This window comes from Felis catus, chromosome A1 (assembly GCF_018350175.1).
Source record: "Felis catus isolate Fca126 chromosome A1, F.catus_Fca126_mat1.0, whole genome shotgun sequence".
In the NCBI taxonomy this organism is placed as follows: Eukaryota; Metazoa; Chordata; class Mammalia; order Carnivora; family Felidae; genus Felis; species Felis catus.
In genome coordinates, this window is record NC_058368.1 from 192,650,750 (window position 1) to 192,667,506 (window position 16,757).

Genomic DNA, 16,757 nt, shown 5'->3' on the forward strand with positions numbered 1-16,757 from the left:
CCCTGCCACCGCTGGCGCACCCCATTGGGCGCCTCCGCCGCCAGTCCCCGGCGCCTGGCTACTTCCTGGACTCTGCTGGGATGGGTTCAAAGTAGAGAAAGTGGAAGAGGGAAGAGTTACCCGGGTGCGGGAGGGGAACCGGGCCGCAGACTCTTCAGGCTCGGGGAGGGATAGTGAGCAGGGGCCTGGCTGGACGGAGGGCCAGATTCCGGGAACAGAGGAGCACAATCGGGGGCGTACTGAAGTGTAGACGTGGGCGGGGGCGCCGAGGGACAAACATAGGGAGGGGCATTGAGGGGGTACCTGACGAGGATAGAGGTTCTGTCATGAGAACGTAAAAACCGCAGGACCAGGGCCAGAGGACCCGCAGACCGATGGGAGATAGGGTGGATGAAACAGCACAGAAAGCCAGGCATGGCGGGAAAGACTGAGGGACAAGCCGGTACAGATACGTGGAAAGACGTGCAGAGGAGATGATGGGGGTCTGATGGCGGGTATTGCAAGGTAGTCGGATGCTGGAGGGTGGCGGAAACCTCAGACTGTAGAGACTGGGACTGGCTTGGTCGGTGCCGAAAGAGGAGAGGGAGGAAGAAAACCCCTACGGGGCTTTTGTGACCCTACGGCTGGGAAGAATCGGAAGTCAGTATAACGTCTGGAGGGTGGACTGGGTGAACCGCGCGGGGAAGCGGGGACTGCGGAAGACCGGGAGAAAAGGTTGGAGTGGAGGATCAAGGGCCAGTCTCGGCATGGGGAAGAGCTTGCTGTATCTTGAGCCTTCCCTGAAGCTCTGTAAGCTGTAGCTTCTATTGCTTTAAGCCTCCCGATCTATCCACGATAGATAGCAAGCCCCTGAGCTTGGGGTTAGGTACCCAGGGCATCACACACCCAGAAGGGCCTTCGGAAAATCTAGTCTAGCACCCCTAGTCAGGCCACCTCTCTGCTGGGCAACTTGGGGACTAACAATGACCAAAGGCCCAAAGGGACTAGCCCAGGGTCATAGGGTCATGCGGTCACACAATCATTTAGGGATGGGTAGCATTGACCTGGGTGGGCGTGGGGGGTGTTCAGGGGGCGGGAGTGTTAGGTGAGCACTTGTACCTATTTTGGTAGTACTAGGTGGCTTGGCATTAAAGAGGTTTTTGGTTTGTGCCCTGATGAAAAAAGGAAAGCTACCAGTTTCCATGTTTAGGAGCAGATGCTCTGTGATCTTAAATTTTCTTCAGTGACCTTGAACGTATTTGTACCCTGTTGTCTAGTAATTTCACATGCAGAACAGCCATTTCAGGAAATTGGCCTACCAGAGAAAAATTTAAACAAGGATGTTCATTGTAAGATTATTTATAAAAGGAAAATAGAAAAAGAACCTCAAGTTCCACAAGAGAAGTGGTTAGGTAAACTACCTAACATCTTCAGAGTGAGATATTTTGCAGTTATTTATGATCTTTTCAACATTTAAGGTAGTTTCAACATCACTGTAAGTGTTTGCTATATAGAACAATTCATCATGGACTCTTCAACAAAGAATTGATGAGTTGGAGAAGTGCTGTATTCATGTTAACTTAAAAATGCAGGATTTAAAATTGCATATGGGATATGTGTGTACATATAAGTTAAAAAATAAAAAAGGAAAGCAACTATTTGTGCATATGAAATCTACCAAAGTACTAATGTTCTAATAGTAATTGTTATCATGGATAGTGGAAATATGGTTGATATTTTTCTCCTTTTGGTCTACCTTTGCATTTTCCCCAGGAAGCAATTATTGCTTTTATAGTAGGAAAATATAGGATGAAAATTAATAGGAAAAAAGGCACAGTTTAATAGAATGCCTCACTCAGAGTTCATACATTCAGAAGTAAATTATTGAACGTATTACATATACCCATTTCAGGGTCGGCCACAAGAGAAGAATAAAACATAATCTTTACCCTAAAAGAGAGTATCTTCTAGTGGGGGGAGCTCAGACACATACCCAGAAAACAGTTGGGTGTCTATACAAGGCAGTGTGTGATGTTGGTTCCAAAGTTGACTGGTACGGATGAGAGGTCTACATTTCCCACATATATGTTGCCCTTAGATATTTTTCAAAACAGCACTTATATCCAGTGCCAGGCTGCTACAATACACACAGCTTCTTCGCCAGATTTTCCCCTGGCACTGCCCCTGGAGCAGGGGAGAATGGTGCTTTTTCCTTTTCCTAGATGGGTTCTGTCTCTCTGTCTCTCTGTCTGTCTGTCTGTCCCTCTATGGAATTTATTGTCAAATTGGTTTCCATACAACACACAGTGCTCATCCCAACAGGTGCCCTCCTCAGTGCCCATCACCCACTTTCCCCTCCCTCCCACTCCCCATCAACCCTCAGTTTATTCTCAGTATTTAAGAGTCTCTTATGGTTTGCCTCCTTCCCGCTCTCTTTTTCCCCCGTCCCCCTCCCCCCTGGTCTTCTGTTAAGTTTCTCAGGATCCACATATGAGTGAAAACATATGGTATCTGTCTTTCTCTGCCTGACTTATTTCACTTAGCATAATACCCTCCAGTTCCATCCACGTTGCTACAAAAGGCCATATTTCATTCTTTCTCGTTGCCATGTAGTATTCCATTGTATATATAAACCACATCTTCTGTATCCATTTGTCAGTTGATGGACATTTAGGCTCTTTCCATAATTTGGCTATTGTTGAAAGTGATGCTATAAACATTGGGGTACAAGTGCCCCTATGCATCAGCACTCCTGTATCCCTTGGGTAAATTCCTAGCTGTGTGATTGCTGGGTCATAGGGTAGATCTTATTAATTTTTTTGAGGAACCTCCACACTGTTTTCCAGAGTGGCTGCACCAGTTTGCATTCCCACCAACAGTGCAAGAGGGTTCCCGTTTCTCCACATCCTCGCCAGCATCTGTAGTCTCCTGATTTGTTCATTTTAGCCACTCTGACCAGCATGAGGTGGTACCTCAGTGTGGTTTTGATTTGTATTTCCCTGATGAGTGACATTGAGCATCTTTTCATGTGCCTGTTGGCCATCCGGATGTCTTCTTTAGAAAAGTGTCTATTCATGTCTTCTGCCTATTTCTTTTTTTTTTTTTAATTTTTTAATGTTTATTTATATTTGAGACAGAGAGAGACAGAGCATGAACGGGGGAGGGTCAGAGAGAGAGAGGGAGACTCAGAATTGGAAGCAGGCTCCAGGCTTCGAGCTGTCAGCACAGAGCCCGACGCGGGGCTCGAACTCACAGACCGTGAGATCATGACCTGAGCCGAAGTCAGACGCCCAACCAACTGAGCCACCCAGGCACCCCTCTTCTGCCTATTTCTTCATGGGATTATTTGTTTTTCGGGTGTGGAGTTTGGTGAGTTCTTTACAGATTTTGGATACTAGCCCTTTATCCGACATGCCATTTGCAAATATCTTTTCCAACTCTATCGATTGTCTTTTAGTTTTGTTGATTGTTTTTCATTTGCAGTGCAGAAGCTTTTTATCTTGATGAGGTCCCAATAGTTCATTTTTGCTTTTAATTCCCTTGCCTTTGGAGATGTTCCTAGACGGGTTCTCTATCTCAGCCCTTGGGGTAGGGGATGCTCCTTATCTGCTACTCCTGAATTCTTTAGAGTTCTCTTTACTGTTTTACTACTGTGCCCTGTTATAATTCATAAATCTTTATATTAGCTTTCCTCTGTTCAAATTACTGTGTGATTTCTCTCTCTTAATTGGACCCAGACTGATACCCTCAGTTTCTGTGTAATTTTGTGTGTGTGGGGGGGGGGAAGGGTGGTGCACATGCTTTTAACTACCATTTATAGACAATCCTATAGTCTTTCTTCAAGGAATATTTTATAATCTCTCCTCCCTGTTATTATGTAGTTTGGTTTCAAATAACAATTTTTTTTTTTTTTTTGGAAAAAATTCTGAGTTTTCTGCTGGGGAAGTAAATCTGTAACTACAGAAAGGAAATATAGTGAAATATTCAAATAATGAAGAAATGAATACAGATAGAAGCTTCTGTGATCCTTGTTTTGCTTTGTGTAGGATTTGAGATTCTTGAAATGGCCAAGAGAATCTGCTTTGCTACATTTATAACTTTAGGTAATTAATTTACAACAGTTCCTTAAGTGCTTGAAAGATCTTGCTTTTTAGATTTGTAAGTCTGCCCTGTTGGGCATTTAAAGTGTTTGAGAAAATCAGACATATTAAATTTGTAATTGTAGTCTGAAATGTCTAAGGAAATTTGATTAATTAAATCTGTAAGCCTGTTAAATGTTTAAGGAGGATTGAATCTGCTAAACTTAAGAATTAATTCAACAGTAATCAAAGAACAAGTGAAAGTGATTGTTCTTATCTTTATATGAAAAATCACCAGATTTATAAAGGAATAACAACATTTGTAAATTGAACATAAAGCTTTTAATAAAAGCTAGGTTTTAAAATGGCAACTTGACTCAGTAACTGTAATATTCTTTTCCATCCCCAAGTCTACCTTCAGATAATTAAAATTACAGGCTGATAACCCCCAACTCCATAGTTCTAGCTGAGGCCTCTCCTCAGAGCTCCAGAAAACAGCCTCTGGAGCTTAGATGCTCCAGGGGCATCGCAGACCAAATGTTCAAGTTAAAAGCTTCGGACAACCGAATCCGTTAACTGCAACCTGTACCACCCTTGATTCTCTCTTCTTTCACCCCACTCCAAGCCCACGCATCATTGAGGCACTTTCTTCTCCTTCCAATAGATATTTAGAATCTGTCCCTTTTGCTTCGTTTCCTATGGCCAGCGGTTCAGCCCAGGCCACCATCACCTTGTGTCTAACGTGCTTTACTGGCCTACGAGCTGGTCCCTAAACCACTCTTTCCTGATGGAGCATCTATACAAACCAAACCTTGCCCCACTTCTCTTAAGCCCCTCACCAGCTTCCCAGTGCATTCTGACAGTGCCTCCTGCCATCTCTTTGTCCCCTTCCCACCCCTCAGCTCTGTTATTCTTCCTTAAGTTCCTCAGATAAGCCAGACTTCTCCCTACCTCAAGGTCTTTGCATTTGCAGTTGCCTCTACCTGGAAAGCTGTTCCGCTCGCTCCTCCCACAGCTGGCTCCATCCTCCAAGTCTTAATTTAAATGTCACCTCTGCAGAGAGTCTTCCCTGATTAAAAGGAATTTTTCTTCCCAGCCCCTGCCCATCGCTATGCTCCATTCCGTGTCTTTTCTTATTAGCATTCATCACAATATTCAATGATTCTATTTTATTATTATTTTTGTGGTGGGGCTGTTTCTCCCATTGCAATGTAAGCTCCACAAACGCCAGGACTATGTCTGCCTTGTTTCTTGTTGTTGTAGCTCCAGTGCATACAACACTAATTCTCCAATTCTGGTAGCTAACAAGAGTAGGGACCCCGTAAACATTTTTTCAATAAATTAAGTATATCCAACTCTACCAAGACATTTATTAAGTAATAAAAAAGATACAGGGCACTACGTGGAGTATGAATTCCGTTTGTTTTTCTTAAAATTTTTATACCCAAATACACATATTTGGAAACACAAGAAACTAGTAATTGTGGTTGCTTCCGTGGTGGGGACTGCAGGCCAAGGGAAGAAAGGAAGAATCTGAAAATTAAAAAAAAAATTTTTTTTAACTTGAGAGAGAGTGAGCAAGCATGAGTGGGGGAGAGGGGCAGAGGGAGAGAGAGTGAATCTTAAGCAGGCTCCATGCTCAGCACAGAGCCCAATGTGGGGCTTGATCCCATGACCCTGGGACCATTACCTGAGCTGACACCAAGAGTCATATGCTCAACCAACTGAGCCGCCCAGGCACCCCAGAATTTGAATTTTATAACCTCTGTTCCTATTGGATGTTTTATGATGTGCCTATATTTCTAATAATAGTAAGAAAAACACCATCCTTTGGTATTGTAATTTAATAGGAAGTATGGAATACCAAAAAAGTTGGAAGAATCTCAGAATAAAGGACAGTCATTTAAATGGAATAAATTAAGCTTTATGAAAAGTCCACAGCATGAGCCTATTTTCCTCATTTCACTGAGGACGCATGAAAGTGTCCCCTGGCTCTGGTCTGCAACCTGGCATTTGACAGGTGCTGGCTATTGGCCAACGGTAGCTCTTGGCACTGTGGCTAAGGGCAAAGGCTCTAGTTTGAATTCCAGCTCTGCCACTTTACTAGCCGTAGGACCATTGACAACTTATGTGAAGTTTATAAGCCTCAGTTTTCTTCATCTGTAAGATGGGATGATAATAGTACTTATAGGGCTATTGTGAGGATCAAATGTGATATTGCAAAGCACTTAGCTTAGTGTCTCGTACATAGTAAGTGTTCATTAAGTGGTAGTTATTATTTCATACATTTTATGCTGACACCCCTTGTACTCAGGTTCAGATTTCTGCATGTTAGAGAGTGAGACCTCACATTGCAGGATGGGAAGGTGGTGCTGCTGATCTGTTAATCGTTCGGTTTCTACACAGGCAGTTTCCATATCCATCTGTGCAGCAATGATTGGGAAAGTGCTTCATTATTTTGTTGTATCTTAACCTCATCTTAAAAAATTATGTGGATGGAAAAATGAAAGTACCAAGAGTAGTGATAAGAAGTGTGTGTATGTCAAGAAAGTGAAAAGACAACCTACAGAATGGGAGGAAGTGTTTGCAAATCATACACATGATAAGGGACTTGTATTTAGAATATATAATGCACTCTTATCATTCAACAATAAAAAGACAAGCCAATTAAAAAGGGGTAAAGGCTTTTTTATTAAAAAAATTTTTTTGCATGTGTTTTTTAAGCACCAGAGTTCACTGAGGCATTTTATTTGCACACATGTATTATATCCCTAGAAAAAAGAACCCCGGGATTTTCTCTCCAGCGTGTTTTGCTTCTTCATGAGGCCAGCTGAGGTTGTCAGTGAAATGAAACCAAACTGGTGGGACAGGAGCAGACTATTCTGCCATTTTTCTAGCTGTACATCCAATCTGGGGCTGATCACACGTGTTTAGCCTGCCCATGAAGTTCACAACAATTTTCCCAGCTCTGTGATCATCCATGATTTCAAATTCACCAATGTTAACCACGCTTCAGCATCATAGTTAGAAACTGGAAGATGACTTTGGAGCATGGACTAAGAGCCTGGTGTTTGCCTCTCTTTTTGGCATTGTTCATGCTCTTGAGAGCATCTGCCAGGACATTCATGCATGCCATAATGGCGGCACGAAAAGATGGTGGAAAGAGTGAAAGGTTTTGAATAGATATTTCTCCAAAGAAGATATACAGATGGCCAAAAGCACATGAAAAGATGCTCAACATCACTAATCATTAAGGAAATATAAATCAAAACTACAATGAGATATTACTTCATATCTACTAGGATAGCTATAGTACATAAGACAGGTAATAGCAAGTATTGGTGAGGATGTGGAGAAGTTGAACCCCACATACTGCTGGTAGGAATGCAAAATTGGTGCACCCATCTTGGAAAAAGTTTAACAGTTCCTCAAAAAGTTAAATGTAGACTTACCATATGACCCAGCCATTCTACTCTTAGGTATCTACCCAGAGAGATGAAATGTCTTTCAACTGATGAATGGATAAACAAAATGTAGTATTTCCAGACACATTATTATTCTGCAATAAAAAGGAATGAAGGACTGACACAATATGGATGAACCTTGAAAACATTATGCTAAGTGAAAGCCAGACACAATGGCCACATATTCCATGATTCCATTTATATGAAATGTTCAGAAAGGGCAAATCCATGCAGATGAGTGGTTACCAGCGGCTAAGGGACTGGGGAGCTTGGGTGGGGAGTGACTGCTAATGGGTCCAGAGTTTCTTTTTCGGGGGACAAAAATGTTTTGAAATTAGGAAGTGGTGATAGTTGCACAAGCTTGTAAATATACTAAGAACATTGAATTATACACTTTAGGTGAATTAGATTTCAATAAAGGAAGTATGTGTATCATTAACTGTAATTGACATAAAGGTAGGAGTCATTGGATTTATTGAAAGGAATGAATCTTCAGTCTCCACTTGATGTTCTTAATCACTTTTTTTTTTTAAAGCTCTAGGCCCATTGTGGGACTTGAACTCATGACCCTGAGATCAATAGTTGCATGTTCCTCCAGCTAAACCAGCCAGGCACTTCCTTATGCATGTTTTTTGATTAGTAAAGAAAAATAATCAAATTGAAGATATAGTAGGAAAGGCAGGAAATATATCATCAAAGGTTGCGTCCAAAAATGCAGGTGTAATTGAAACTGATAAACCCTTTTTTATTCCTTAGGAGCAAATGTGCCCTGTTGACGGAATACATTTTTTGTTTGACTTTTTACTTTCGACATTGGTCACATTTTCAGAAACCAATTCTGTATGGGAGTGGGGTCGTATGTGTAGTCTGTCATGGGGAAACAAACCTTTGTGCTTCTCCTTTCTTTAATGCTAGATGACCAAGCAAACTTCTAAGAAAAAATTCAACTGATACTAGGAGGTTGCACATAATTATTTGGGTTACTGGATATTTGGGTCATTGGGTCTAATGCCCATAAAAAAATGAACAACTTCAGATTCATATATCAGTCTTTCATGAGTTTCATTAGGCAAAGTCAGCCCTGGAAAGCTGTTTAGTTTTGGCCTTAACGAAATATGCAACTAATGGTGACATAAATAATAAGGGTTATTAATCAGTTTCACAAAACTAACATTTCAGAGATAGGTGGTGTGTTCATCAGCAGCTCAACAATTTCGGAGGTCCAAATCAGTCCTCCTGAGAGCTGGGGATAAAACCGTGGACTAGAAGACACTAAACAAGTAAATGAATGAATAAAATAATTAAAGCACTCTCATTATTACACTGATGCTGTGTTTGCAAATGTGCCTACTCACCAAAATAGATTTGTGACCTCAGAACTGATACTTGCAGCACCTCGGAGGTCACCTGCAGCACCTCGGAGGTCACTTGCAGACGTGTACATGTGCAGAGTGGCAAAAAATTGGAGTTCCCCCAACATGCACGTTCCCAGCTGAGGTCTAGCGCGCATGCTCTAAACAAGTATCCTTTTCGTGGGCAATGTGGTGTCACGTTTTACATATTTTTGTGCTTTTTGTTGGTGATTTTGGTTTAAAATGCCTCCCAAGCATAGCGCTGAGGTGCCGTATGGTGTTCTTAAGCACTAAGATGTGTCTATGGAGAACATGTGTGTGTTAAGTAAATTTCATTGAGGCATTAGTTCCAGAGTTAGCCCTGAGTTGGATGTTGACAAATTAGTGACCTATTATTAAATAAGGTGTCTTTAAACAGAAATGCACATAAAACAAGGTTATGTATTGATCGTTTGATAAAAATGTTTCGAGTAGAGGCTCGCAGGAGCCTACCCCTGCGCTTCCCCTAGGGGCGTGGTTCAGTGTTTGCTGACTCCATGTTCACAGTGACTCAATAGAACATAACTACTGTGAACAAGGAGAATGGACTGTATGTCAGGATAAGTGCCATGAAGGAGGCTACAAAGGTGCTCAGCATGCCAGAAAATGATGTGTGTGGGGTGGGCCTGTGCTTGACAGGGTGTGCCAGAAGTTTCTTGGGGGTGGGGGTGAGCTAAGCTGGGACCTAAACTCTGACAAAAAGCTGCCAAGCAGAGGGAGAACATTCCAAGTGGAGGGACCACTTGGTTTTGGAGGTGGGAAAGACTTGGCCTGTGAGGGCCTGAGCCCTGCTGGGGAGGTGATGGAGAAGCAGGCAGGGGCCAGCCTGGAAGGACTGTTAGGACCTGGCTAAGAAGTTTCGGTTTTATACTAGAGGCCTGGGGTGAAGTCACAAGCAGTGCAGCAGTAATCAGGTGTCTCTGGGTCCTTGTTTGTTCTCATCACTAGGCTAAAGAGGTCACAGATTATTCCTTATTCATCTCTGTATTTCCAGGGCTGAGGACAAAGGTGGAGCCAACTACTATCGGCACCCAGCGTGGACCACCATGGGCCCACAGTACATATGTCGGTATGCATTTGTTGTCTCGATGACCGAGCCCTGGGATTCTGCAGCTGTAAAGAAACCATAGCAGGGACTTTTCCCAGAATGTGGACTCCAGCCTCATGAGGACTCCAGACCCCAGGATTCCAGCCTCAGCATCCCAGGCTGAGAGGCCAATGCTGGGGGCGGGGGTGTTTAGCTCTAGCTCCAGCGAAAGCAGACCCTCCATCCCCTTCTTCCCATCCCCAGGCAGGAGCTGGCAGGAGATCAGATGCTACTTCAATTCCAAGTGGCTCATGAACAAAAGCTGTGAAGTTGCTAAGAAACCTGCTTCTCTGAGGGTTCACCAGGTTTTCCTTTGTTTCTATGGCAGTGTGTGTGTGTGTGTGTATGCGTGCGTGCATGCACACCAAGGGTCGTCACCCTGCCAGCTCTGAAGCAAGTCAGATTGGAAGGTAAGGATTGCAGACTTCCCTGGGGCACCTTCATGGGCCCGAGGATCACCAAGCCAGGCAGCCCAGGCACTGAGGGTGAACAGAGGAAACGGATGCCCGTGGCCAGAGGTTAGCAGAGCTGTAAGCAGCTGCAGGAAGGGAGCTCTGGATACTGAATCCTGGACCCACTTCAGCAATAGCCCAGAAGCCGTAGGGTGGGAGACACCAACAGAACTGAAAGGGGGCCCCACTCCTATCCCCTAGGTTAGCTTGGAAAATAAATCCCTAGCAACCTCAGGTCTACTACAAAATACCAGATGCAGGATTTGTACAACTGTAAGAGTACGGGCTGACCATTCTCTACTTTGCTCCCCTTTTCCCCATTGTCATGGAAAATCTGAGGCCTAGGGAGGAGAAGGGACTTTCTCAAGAACACACAGCATGTAACGGATACAGGAGCACTCTCTCTCAGAAGGCCTGTGGGTTGTGAGTGGAGGAAATAAAAGCCTAAAGTGTAATCTGAAGCTGTATTCTTCACCCGTTTGTCCATTCTTCAAATACTCATTGAGCCTTTACTCAGTGCCAGGAGGCCCCAATCCCCAATTCCAACTAAGTACAGAGAGAGAGAAGCCAAAATTGTTGGCAAATTGCCAAATTCTCCGCCTCTGCTCCTGAATAAGTATGCCACCAACCACTGACAGAGCTCCCACTGTGTGTCTAGCTGAGTGCTTTAGATACCTTGGATTCTACCCTTGCTTGTGGGCTTGGGAGCTGAGGAGCTAGAATGGATGAGACATGTTAATTCACCCCATCCTCCCACCTGTCCCAGTGGGGAAGGACCTTTCCTCCCAGGAATCAGTGATTTCGAGAAGGCAACTGAGGGCCAGCTGCCCTGGAGTTTTCACTCTGCAGGCCCGAGGTGCCAACTATGTGCCCAGCAGCTCAAGAAAGTCATTCCTGGCTATAAACATCAGTTGAGGGCACATCTGATGCTCTCACCCTGCCCAGTTAAAAACCCTCCAATGGTCCCTACTGCTTTAAAAATAAAGCTCAGAGACGCCTTAACATGGCCTACAAGACCCTGCAGAGTCTGGCTTCTGCCCACCCTTTCCTTCTTGTCTCTTTTTTCTCACTCACTCTGCTCCCACCTCACTGACCTTCATACATGTCATGTTCCCTCCACAGAGTCTTAGCACATGCGGCCCCTGCACCTGGAATCTTCTTCCCTCTCTTCCTCTGTCCCTAGTAAAATAATTTAATCTTTTTAAAGAAACCATTAAAATTTTAGAAGAAAATTAACAATATCCATCTTCTGGTTCCAGGGCTCAGAAGGCCAGTGAACAGATTTCCACCCCCCTTAATCTGCCTTTTCCAAGACGTGGTCCACAGCGCCCTCTGGTGGGCTCTGGGCGACAGCATCAGCAGGCAGCTTGGGCTGGCTGGACCGGTAGTCCTGCACTAAGTTTCAACCAGGGAACCAGAGGTGGGGCTGGAAAGATCATCCAAAAACTGGCCATTTTATGGCAGAAAACTGAGGGGCAGGATCTGCAGAGCCAGGCCAGCCAATGCTGTTTCTAGAATGTGGCATTACACAAATGATACAAATCTAATATTCAAAAGCATCGTAATATTTTGGTAGGTAGACACCTGTGGCTGATGGGTGAGCATCAGAAATAAAGCCATTTCACCTTGTCCTGCCCCCCTGAAATCTTCCATTCCTGGCTGTAGTCTGTCAGACCCTTTGTGGGCTACCCCACCTAACCCTGTGAGCTCACCTCCTGTGCCTTCAACACAGAAACTCCCTCCTGCTCAGGGTTCTTGCAGTAGTGACTCCCTTTGCCTGGAACTCTCTCCCCCAAACTGCCTCTTGGCTCAGACTCCCTCATGTCTTTCGGCTCTCACAGAGACACGCTCTGACCGGCCTACCCAATGTTGCCTCCCAATCCAGTCTCTGAGACATCTCGGTTTATATTCTTCATAGCCCTGCTCACATCTAGAGTCATCTTGGTTGGTTGTTAGAGGTCCACCTTCCTCTCTAGAAGGACAGCTGTCGGGGACTTGTTCGGTATCTGGCAGAGGGCCTGGGTACCGAGCAGACACTCCCTGAATACGTGGGGAATGACGGACTGAAAAATGGTGCGTGACAAGAACAAGCCAGAGAACACGTTAGACAAAGTCTGGAGGTTTACTCAACAACAATCACAATTGTACACAGTAAGTCAGTTCATCACAAAGGCTCACTTTTCCGGGCAGGAGAAGAGAGGTTGGTGGTCTTGAGCTCTCTGTTTAGAATCCCAGTCTGCCATCTCAATATTCCCTGCCTGTAGTCCCTTTGGGATCCCAGGCTTCACGCCCAAAACAGAGCAGGAGCTCAACCCTGTTGTCTGGAGAGGCTGAATCAAAGCCATCTGGGGAGCGGATGCTAAGAGGACCTTGTCACTTGGGATGTAGGTCCAACACCCACCCCAGAGGCGGCAGTGGGCCTTGGCCTTGGCTCAAGATCAAGTTTGAACTGAAATATTACTTCGATTTTCACAAAGAGCATCGGTGGAAAGTAGAAAAGAATTCCAGAATTGGACTGCACTCCTTGCCCCTCTCCCACGCTTAAAAATCTTCAGAAAACATTAAAAATGCATTGCCTCCCAGGAATTATAAAAGATCGCCCAATCTGTACACACTAGAGACCACTGAAGCAAGGAATCCCCAGTCAGAGTAATTCTCGGTTACTACCGTAAAGTGCTTTGCCACGCTTTTGAGATTCCAGAGACTAGAAAAATGAAGATACACGGAAAGAAACAGGGAGCCATTTTCAAGGGTATCATCTCTTTCTTAAGGAGAGAGAGAAATTCGACAGGTAGGTTTGGAAAGTGAATATAGGGTGCACTTTGGGAATCTATATGCCGCATCTTCAACAGGAACTGCTCTTTCTCCCCTAGGCCTAATGTCACCCCCCCGCCCCCCGTGGAAGTGCCCCCCTCTGCCTCTGAACTAATTCTTCCACAAGGGGAGAAGGGGCGGTTCCTGGACTATTTTAAAAGTTGAAAGCTCCAGGGGGAGGCACACGGTAGAATGGCTTTTCACACGTGTGCCTGAACATTTAGCCACCTCCAAAGGCCTTGTATTTACAGCAAAGAGGCTCTCCGCATTCCAAAATGTTTCCGGAGTTCCCCCTCTGGAAAGGCTGCTGGTGAGCCACACGGTCATGATGCTTTCTGGCTGCACCCTGTTTTGTGACCTCATGCTCAGAATAAAGGGAGGCAAAGGGGCCCACGTTCTCACCCATGACCCAGATGAGAGCGTCTCCACAGGTCCTGGCTGCTGTACTGAGCATCGGCTGGCAGTGTGGGCAGGAACCTGGATCTCTGAGACAGGTGGTTTTCAAAAAGGAGGCCAAAGCAACCAGTGGTATTTGTAACCAGTCAGTTGGTCAGCTGAGCCGTGAACCTCTTCCTTCCCCTCTTACACACTTTGCCGAGTCCCAGCACCTCCTGGTGAGGGCTCATCAAGTGCTGCTCAGAGGACCTGCCCATCCCGTCGAGGGTGCAAAAGCAGACCCTAATGGAGGACCCAAGAATGGGACAGAGGAAAGCTGAAGCCCGCTTGGTGCTGCACCTGCTTTCCACAGGAGTCCTGGTCTTGCCGAGGACACTGTCACCCACTTGGAATGGGACATCTGGAGACCTAGCGAGTGCGCTGCGCTCCGTGTGGGGGCTGGGGTGGGGGACTCCAGGCGTGGTCTACAAACAGGGCCCTCTCCCAGGGGTTGCTGAGGCCCTTCTAGGCCACAGACAAAATGAGTTGTCCAGCTGCCCTTTTAACTTGGAGGGTTACTTGCCATGAACTGGAATAATTCCAGCCTCTGGCCCTTGAGGGGCATCTCCGCCTCCCAGATCCTGCCCTAGGCCCAACGTCTCCTGCTTGAAATCAGAAGTCAAGAAACACACACTCATCCAACAGAAACTGCACACACTACCACGAAAGTTTCCCCTCCCCCGCCCCCAACCCTGCCCCTTTATGTTTGTCTAGCAAGGCACTAGGAAATTGTTCAAGTTTAGGGATTTGCTGTACATTTGCATTTTTTTCTTTTTAAAAGGCACAGTTTTTATTTTAATGATGCTGCTTTGCTCTCTGATGATGAACCCTCAGTTCTCCAAACTGCAACTCTTGTTCTCCTAGATCCCAGAAGGGGCCTCCTCTTTGGACTCCTTCCTATGGAGGGCCACTTCTAAAGATATGGCACTCGTTTGGAAAAGACACGGAGGGATCAACAAGAAGGGATCAAGCAAGCTGTTGCACGCACAGGGGCCACCTCTCCTGGGGACAGGCGGCCAGGGCAGGGTGTGTGTGGGGGCAGAAGTGGAGGAAGTGATGCTTTGCCAGCTATATGCTTAATTGGGGTGGTGGTGGTTAGGAGTGTTTTATCTGCCTCCCCGCCCCTGATAACTGATGGCCTTGAGATCAGCCAGCATCTCAAAGGCAGATTCGTGGCTCTGTTCCCAGATTAATGTCTCATTTAATTGGTAAATGACACAATCGAGAGACCCAGCTCTAATTGGAACACTGGTTTCAAGTATTTCCTGGACTAGCTGGTGGGAGCCATAGGTTGTAGAATGCGATTTCCATTTCTGAATCAGTGGGTGGCAGGTTGGTCACAGAAATGCTTCCTATTAGCTTGGGAGCCCTCTGGGAGCCCGACACATAATTAACAAAGCAAAAGGTAAACACGAGGGACTGGCATGGAGCTGGGTGTCTGCCTGTTCGTGGGACCCTCCTCCACTGCAGCTGTGAAGGCGGTGGAGGGTGCAGGGCTTCGGGTCTGCACTGTGGACCGTGTCATACCGAGGCCTCCGGTACGAGCTGACGGACGGACATGGGTCACCCATCCCTTACCCCCCCCTCCCCCCCCCGGACACCACCAACCTCGGATTTCAAAGATTGTCTCTAGGTTGGGGGCTGGATGCCTTAACTATATTACACTTGGCTGGCTCTTTTAAATCGCAGCATTCTAGAAATCCCAACTGGATGCTAGAATACCAGAATCCTATGTAGCGTTCTAGTTTGTGATCCAATGATACAGTTCTATAAAAATTCTAGAGTTCTGTGTGAGAACTGGAGCCGCGATGAGGTCAGAGGCTGGGCATCTCGCCCCCGGTCCACCTTGGAGGCCTCCAGACTTTGTGAGGTGAGCACTTCACACATCTGTTCCTTTCTTGAGGCAGGTAATTGCCCAAGAGAGAAAGAGGAAAATGGAAGCACTGATAAGGGAAATTCAGCCAGAATATCTGGTTTGGAGGTCTTCTACTAGGCCTTTTCCATGGGCCCAAGTCATCTGAAACCCAGCCCTGAAGAGCTGGTGGCTGAGCTGTCTTGTGCCCAGAGAGCAAGGAGAGACATCCCATGTGTCCATGGCGGCAAAGGAACGTCTAGAGGTCCAGCTTCTGACCCCAGGCCTGGCAGCTGGCCAGTGTTCAGTACTGGATGCTCTGAGGGCCCAGGTACGGCCTTCGAATGCATCGCCTGGGGCTGTGACAGAACAGAAGCCGGGCAGTAACTGTAGTTACTCAGCTACTCCATGACAGGCAGAAACTAAATGGCTGAAACCAGTGGCCCCAAGAAAGACTCCCTCCCTCCCCTTCTGCAGCGGACAGACAGCAGAGGTGCTACAAGTGCCCAGACGGACAACAGGCGCTTCTCTTTCTAAAGGGCCGTCACATACGAGCCATCTCAAGGCTAGGTAACCTTGTAGGACCCATTTTCGGGTAGCCTAGGGCTGCCTTGGCATTTCTCCCACATAATGCCCAAAGGAACGTGGTGACAAAGTTGGTAAGGCCCTCCTAGATTTCCATGATGCCGTCAGGGATTAAAGCAGGCACTGCTCTTTGTGGGGCCTCATGTGGGGTCTGTTGTCCACCCCGCGGCTACCACTGGGCCTCAAGGAACAGGTGGGCCTCCTGCTCCAGCCGTCAGAGCCCTCTCTGCCCTAGACCTGTTGGCCAGCGCCTTTCACGTCACGCTGCCCACGGAAGCCCTGCCTCCCTCGGGAGGGGAAGGCTGCCGGAAGCGCCAGGAGAGGACCCCACCAGGCCCGCTAAGACACCAGGGCTCAGTTCCTGTTGAATTTTTCCAAGACTGTCGAGTTGGTGTGTTCAAACAGCCACTGCTGGGTCAGAGAAGCGGGGTTACAGGTGTTCATGAAGATCCTGTGGTCACTTTCACTGCAGTCCATGCAACTGCCGCTGACGGGGTGGTACAGGGTCTTGTCCTACGAAACAGGGAGGTAATCAGGGAGGCGGCGCTGGGGATCTGAACCAACGGCAGCAGCAACGATAGCAACGGGGCAGTGAGGCAGCGGCCGTCTGCGTTCACTG

The 16,757-nt window shown here is 46.4% G+C and overlaps 1 protein-coding gene and 1 long non-coding RNA gene across 3 annotated transcripts in view; one reads left to right on the forward strand and one right to left on the reverse strand.

Moving 5' to 3' along the window:
* Positions 1–6: 6 nt before the first annotated feature.
* On the forward strand, positions 7–10,301 carry LOC123379831. The gene is made up of 2 exons (XR_006584707.1): positions 7–504; positions 9,908–10,301. It is a non-coding gene; the product is annotated as an uncharacterized LOC123379831 (long non-coding RNA).
* Positions 10,302–12,555: 2,254 nt separating this feature from the next.
* The window catches only part of GALNT10 (polypeptide N-acetylgalactosaminyltransferase 10), a 223,165-nt gene continuing 218,963 nt past the window's right edge, over positions 12,556–16,757 (reverse strand). For both annotated transcript variants that reach the window (XM_023260250.2, XM_023260253.2), the window contains exon 12: positions 12,556–16,651. In XM_023260250.2, coding sequence (XP_023116018.1) covers positions 16,493–16,651 — 159 coding nt within the window. In that variant the 3' untranslated portion in view covers positions 12,556–16,492. The remainder of the gene's footprint in view (positions 16,652–16,757) is intronic.